We start from the raw sequence: 6,524 nt of genomic DNA, 5'->3' as shown, positions 1-6,524 counted from the left end.
GGATGTGTAGTTTTAATTGAAGGCTGTACAATATACATATCATATACAATGTACATGTATTAAGTACTTAAAATGTGTCATGTATGTATTTATGCACAAGAAAATGTTTGATATTCATTTGGAATTGAGAATGCTTAGAATCAATTTCTTGCTAATACAGACCAGTGATTTTGACAAAATCTCACAGCTAAGGTGAATGTACTCTTCTCAGTCCTTTCCTGGCCAAGAAACCAATTTCCACTCTGTTATTGCTTGAATATCCTGGATAACAGTGTTTTCATCCTGTATATTATGGTCAGCATAGAGGGATAAACTTTGACTCATAGTCACATATAACAAAATACAGAAAGCTGTTTCCAAGAAAGTTTACCACAATTTATTGAACTAGAAATGAAGCTTTAGTGTCAATCTATGTAAGTAGTGGAATACATTTTGTAGTAGAACTTACAATAAATACAATATTGATGCAGCCAACCCTTTTATTCTTATTAGCCACCTATGGGCACCGGAGAGGGGCTCCCTTACAAAAACCTCTCACTAGATTCTGATCAGAATCTAGTGAGAATCTAGTAAGAATCTCAATAACCTATCAGATATCAGATATTTGTATGCAAATTAGCAAGAAAACAATGAGAATCTAGTAAGAATCTATTGAATTTTCTATTAGATATTTGTATGCAAATTAGCGAGAAAACAGGATCTAATAAGAATCTAGTAAGAATCTAGTAAATTTTCTAGGTATTTGTATGCAAATTAGCAAGAAAACAGGATCTAATAAGAGTCTAGTGAGAATCTAGTGAATTTTCTATTAGATATTCGTATGCAAATTAGCGCGAAAACAGGATCTAATAAGAATCTAGTGAGAATCTAGTGAATTTTCTATTAGATATTTGTATGCAAATTAGCAAGAAAACAGACTCTAGTAAGAATCTTGTAAGAATCTAGTAAATTTCTATTAGATATTTGGATGCAAATTAGCAAGAAAACTGAGAATCTAAGAAGGATCTAGTAAATTTTCTCTCAGAATTCTATTGGCTGTCCTCATTGCCTCCAGAATGAAAATCCTCAAAATAGTTTTTGTTGGTGCAGTTTTCATGTCCAAAGCCATAACATGGTTGAATATCTAAGTCTGTTTGTTTTAGGTTCACAAGTGTTGTTGCGTGATCAGAGTAGTGATATCAAGAAAATGACAACATAAACTGCCAGTTCCTTAACCCTTTCACCACCACTTGCCTCATGGGATTGTGTGTTGTCCACCAGCCCCCTCACTGACATAATGTGAGAGTGAGTGTGGTGTAATCAAACTGATAAAAAATACTTAGAGTTGCTTATTTTTGAAAAATAAGGTATCATTTGAATGGAAAATAAATTTTCTACATCATAGTTGCAAATACATGCATTCAAATATCACACACACAACCGAAATATGGATTAAAGTAACAAAATATTAATAAAACAAACACTGGTTGTTTATTTATTGACATATCACAAATAAACAAAATATTTATATTACAAACAAAATTCAAAATACCAACATTCATGTTCTTACAAAACTTCTGTATACTGACTAAATGGTCAAAATCGGCGAAAATTTGTCAGAAAATGTTATTTTCAGTCGTATTAAATTTGAACGAAAATAATTAACGGCCTACTAATCCGATTACGACGCAATAGTCGGCCCCCGCACCGGCAATGAAGGGTAAAAAATATCTGAAGTCGTCGCCCCAATACCTTCAGAAAAATCAGTTTGTGTAATTATATATCATTTTTTGACAGAACAACAAAAAATTATCACCAAATTTATCCTCAAAATCAGTAAAAAATGCCCACAAGTTGGTAGTACACGAGTCCGAATCGGGACGCCAACGTGACGCTTTTTGCCGACATGCTTACCCACAAAAGCAAATATGCAGTCGGGACTTTGAAGTTGCGTTGCGATAATCTGATCCTTCCATATACTGCATCGAGTTCACTCAGCCATCTCCTTGTATAAAACATCGTATTCATAGTAAAATTGAGTGGAAATTTCTACGAACAGCACCTTTATTTACATTGCAAACGATGTTAGGGGAGACAGATTTTGCTTCGCCGATGTTGAAATTTGAATTTTACATTGAAAAACGCACGTAAAAAATCCGATCGGAAAATCGCCAACATCAAGCGTAAGTTTCCCTCCACTGACCTCTACACAGTGAGCTAATACAAATACAAGTCATTATTGAGCCGTAACAAAAAGAAATAAAACCAAAATAATCCATGATATTGCCAAAAATTACCCCTAGAACGTTAGCATGGGCGTCGGCACGGTCACAAGATTGCGTAAATTTGAACGACATTCAAAAATTCAACCATAAACTGCCGTCGGCAGCTCACACGGCCTTAGCGGGAATTTGATGCTTACATACAAGTACAATGTGTTCCCATAGCTAAATACTTGTATTCAACGATGTATTTCGAGTCAAATTCTGTCGAAATATCCAAAGATAGTGACATAATTTATATCGTACACCATGTTATGAGAGCCGTTAATTACTTCCGCCATGTTGAAATTCGATTTTGTGAGCGAAAAACGCACATAAAATTACGATCGCTCGTCATTTGGATCGTACTCCTGATATCGTTCACTGTCATGCTTTCAAAATGGCAGTGTAGATAAACAAGGCTAATACGCATGTGTGGAACTAGTTATGGCAGCAATTTTTGCAGCAATAGCTGCCGTTTAACGGCATAACGGCGAGGTAGGTGAATGAACTCTGGCGTTCCCTCAATTGAGGGAATCGGTGGGCGCCCTAGCGCATTCCCTCAATTGAGGGAATCGGTGGTGAAAGGGTTAAAACCCAATCATAGCGGGGACTAGGGGACTATGTCATTCTCAATGACTTGTTTTTAGAATTATAACAACAGGGATGGGTAGGCAGGTGAATAAACATTGGTATAGTGACTCCATTCAAGTGCCTACATTGTACACCCATATTATTAAATGTAAGCTTTCTTTTAAGACCTTCAAAGTCTTCTTCAAGGTCAAAAAGACAAATTTGGGTTATCTTCATAGCTTTTTGAATTGAACATTTCCAAGTGATAATATTTTAATCATCAGACTTTGGTTTGACTATGTGAGGTATATGCATGCCACTTAATTTCTTGACCTTGACCATAATAGCAAATTGGCAGCTATATTTGTGATAGAAAAGCATATTTTGCCTGCTACATTGTATCTCCAAATGTTTGTCCATATGAGACCATTCTAGTGTCTACCCTCACATTATCAAATGCAAATTAGGTCTAAAAATCTCAATATTGGTCAAAAACTAACATGTATATCTTGAAAACTACATGATGAATGGGGCTGACACTTGGTGGACAAGTTTCTGGGGGTGTAATTCTGCAGTTATGGTTCAAAACATTTTGACTCAACTGGCCCTAGCAACCATGACTGTGCCCTTAGCAACAGTAGATGTTGCATATTACAAAGATAACAACAGGATGCATGTAGGTAGGCAAGCAAATAAAGATTCAAAGAATGTATGCAAATATGCCTAGCAACAAGACCACGCTATTATCAACAGCCATATGTTGACTTGTATTAAAAAGGTGAAAACTGGGAATGGTAGGCAAGTGAATAAAGATTCCATAAATGTATACATGCAAGTATGCATAGCAACAAGACCATGGCCATACAAATGTAGCAGCAGCCAAATGGTGTTTATGTCATAGATAACAGGAATGAGTATATAGACATGTGAATGCAGCTCCAAAAATCTAAGCAAATAAGCCTAGCAAGAAGACCACACCCATAGCAACAGCCAAATACAGTTGTCCTAAATGCCATTGGTGCTATATTTTCTGTTGCAGTAGTACATGTACATGTACCTAAAATATGCTGATTAATAATGTCATGATGAATGTAAGATTACTCTGTACTCTGTTGTAGACTACTGATATGTCTGATTTTGATCAAATTAAATTAACTGGGTCTTTTTTTTCTTAATTCATTGTAGGTATGGTGATATGACTCCAAAAACAATCATGGGCAAAATTATAGGGGGTGTGTGTTCACTTAGTGGAGTACTAGTGATAGCGTTACCAGTTCCTGTTATTGTGTCCAACTTCAGTCGAATATACCAACAAAATCAAAGAGCAGATAAACGGAAAGCACAAAAGGTAAGTATAATATTTGTAGAATCCTTATACTGTTAACTTATGAAGGTGAGTGCTAGAACAGGTGGCGCAGGCTTAATAGGGAACTTGCAAACCCGCCATGTTGAATGTTGCATCATGGGAAATGTGATAATAAATACTAATCAATTAGCATTGTAAACAATAATGTTACATTGTTTGTAACCAGAAATAATCAATTCATATTTACCCTGACCATTGTGGGAGGTATTTTCATTGGTAGCTCCAGATAAGTTATTACAATAACCACATATAATCCCATAGTCCTTTGCATCTGAGCATGCTCGGTCTGGATTGCAAGTACCCTATTGATTATGCTTATAGAAACAAACAAAAATGTATAAATATTGACAAACACTGCTGTGAGTGTGACATACCTATGAATGGTAATTTGATATCAATATTAACGTGTCTATACAAGGAAAATATTGTCATAATTGTATTGTATGTCTGTGTGTGTGTGTTTGTATGTCTGTCTGTGTATGTGCATCTGTATAATATGTATGAGTAGGTGGGTGTCTGTAATGTACATTTGTATGTGTGTGTGTGTATGTATGTATGTATGTATATGTATGTATATATGTACAATGTATGTATGTATGTATGTATGTATGTATGTATGTATCATTATGTTAAGAAAATTTGGCGTGTCATGTCAACAACAAGTTATAAAGAAAAATATGTGACAGTGTCACACCAGCCCTGTCCCCACATAAATTCTGAACCTGTTTCGATTCAAATCGAATTCAGTTCTCCTGTCCCCAAATGCCCTTAAATCGGTTGTAAATCGGTTTAGCTGAACCGGTTCGAAACTACCTCAGGGGGTGGTTTCAATTCGGTTTGAAGTAAATCTTTTCGGAACAGGTTTAACTTGTCGTAGTTAGGACAGGAAAAACCAACTTAGAACCGATTTAACTTGAACCGGTTCATTGTCCATTACCCACAGCTGCACACTTGAATCCTGACCTCCAGGTTAAATTTTGCAAGTTACATGCTTTGTACGCTGACATCTACACTTTGCCTTTGGAACACAACTGGAGTATGTAAAGTATTATCCAGCATGAGATGTCATCGCCTGAGCATGGAATGTTCAACAGTAAAAGAGTGACAAAAACAACCACTTGATTGCTATAAAAACCTTTTTATTTTATTATGGATTCATCACCTATTTGCCGATCACAAAATTTCTCAAATTGATAGAGACTTCTTTTCCATTTGGCGGTAGTTGTCACAACCAGATATGATCGCGTAGTATTTGACGAATTGGCATTAATTATGTTTAGCCCCACGGCCTGGACACAACTTTCTACTTGTTACATTACTAAAATTACTTACATGTACCTACAATTTCTTGGGTTTATGTCTGTGGCGCTGCATGTCACATTGGGATAGGTCCGACATCGTGAAACTTACACGAATGACAATCCGGAAATTACCGATGCGATGTCACGCATTTGAGGTCAACTCTCAAGTCTCAAAGACAGCCTGGTATAATGATTAGATCCGTTTATTGAAAACAAAAAGACTGATCGTCAAAAATAATTATTCAGCAATTTGTACATTTTTTCATGTGATACTTGAAACATGTGAAAGCCGTCAAGGTCAATGCTCATCGCCATCATTGTGCAGTGCCTGTTTTAATAACTGAGTGTCAATATACAGAAAGGAGCGAATAAAAACACAGAGACAGCGTGAAGATTCTATAAAAAGTACGATGACTGGTAAATACAATTTCCCGTTGAAAGAATGTTTTGCAGAGATAATAAAATGTTTTGAACTTTGAATGAATTTTTGCTAGTTTAGTTTGCGTACCGATGACGATGTAAATGGGTGAAATAGTAAGCGTTGCAATAGGACAAATTGTTCATGTTCCCATTTCCTATTACGAACTAAAACAAACAAATTATGCTTCTTGTTGGCAGTAAGAGGTGGCAAAGGTGTTGGCAAAGGTGTACAAGTATCGATCAAAGTCTGTATACACTTGTCAGCTATTCTCGATCATCCTAAACTTCAATCATATTTAGGTAAAATTAGGGTCAATATTACGTCGCTTGGCCCAAATCGATCGGTGCCTTGCTTCACCCATAATATACAAAGTAGCAGTCAACATCCAAATGTCCCTTCATCAAGCGACAAATAACTATTGAGCTCTGGCAGCCCTTGCTTTGACGGATAACTTTGACAATGACTCATATCCTCCATGTTGATTGCGTGTCGTCCTAGTGATGCACTGTGGCTACGTCATCGAATCAATTAAACAGGATCAAATCTGACGTGCCGGGACAGTACACCAAACTGAGTCGATTTAAATCCATTTCTAACATTTCGTGTCGGGACATAAACTGAAT

At 36.3% G+C, this 6,524-nt stretch overlaps 1 protein-coding gene across 2 annotated transcripts in view; it reads left to right on the top strand.

Moving 5' to 3' along the window:
- Nucleotides 1-6,524, top strand: part of LOC144445130 (potassium voltage-gated channel protein Shal-like) — a 101,611-nt gene that overhangs the window by 40,430 nt on the left and 54,657 nt on the right. For both annotated transcript variants that reach the window (XM_078134778.1, XM_078134709.1), the window contains exon 2: nucleotides 3,999-4,161. In XM_078134778.1, coding sequence (XP_077990904.1) covers nucleotides 3,999-4,161 — 163 coding nt within the window. The remainder of the gene's footprint in view (nucleotides 1-3,998; nucleotides 4,162-6,524) is intronic.

This window comes from Glandiceps talaboti, chromosome 1 (genome assembly GCF_964340395.1).
Source record: "Glandiceps talaboti chromosome 1, keGlaTala1.1, whole genome shotgun sequence".
Lineage (NCBI taxonomy): Eukaryota > Metazoa > Hemichordata > Enteropneusta > Spengelidae > Glandiceps > Glandiceps talaboti.
The sequence above is the reverse complement of the archived record's forward strand: the minus strand, read 5'-3'. Positions and strand labels throughout refer to the sequence as shown.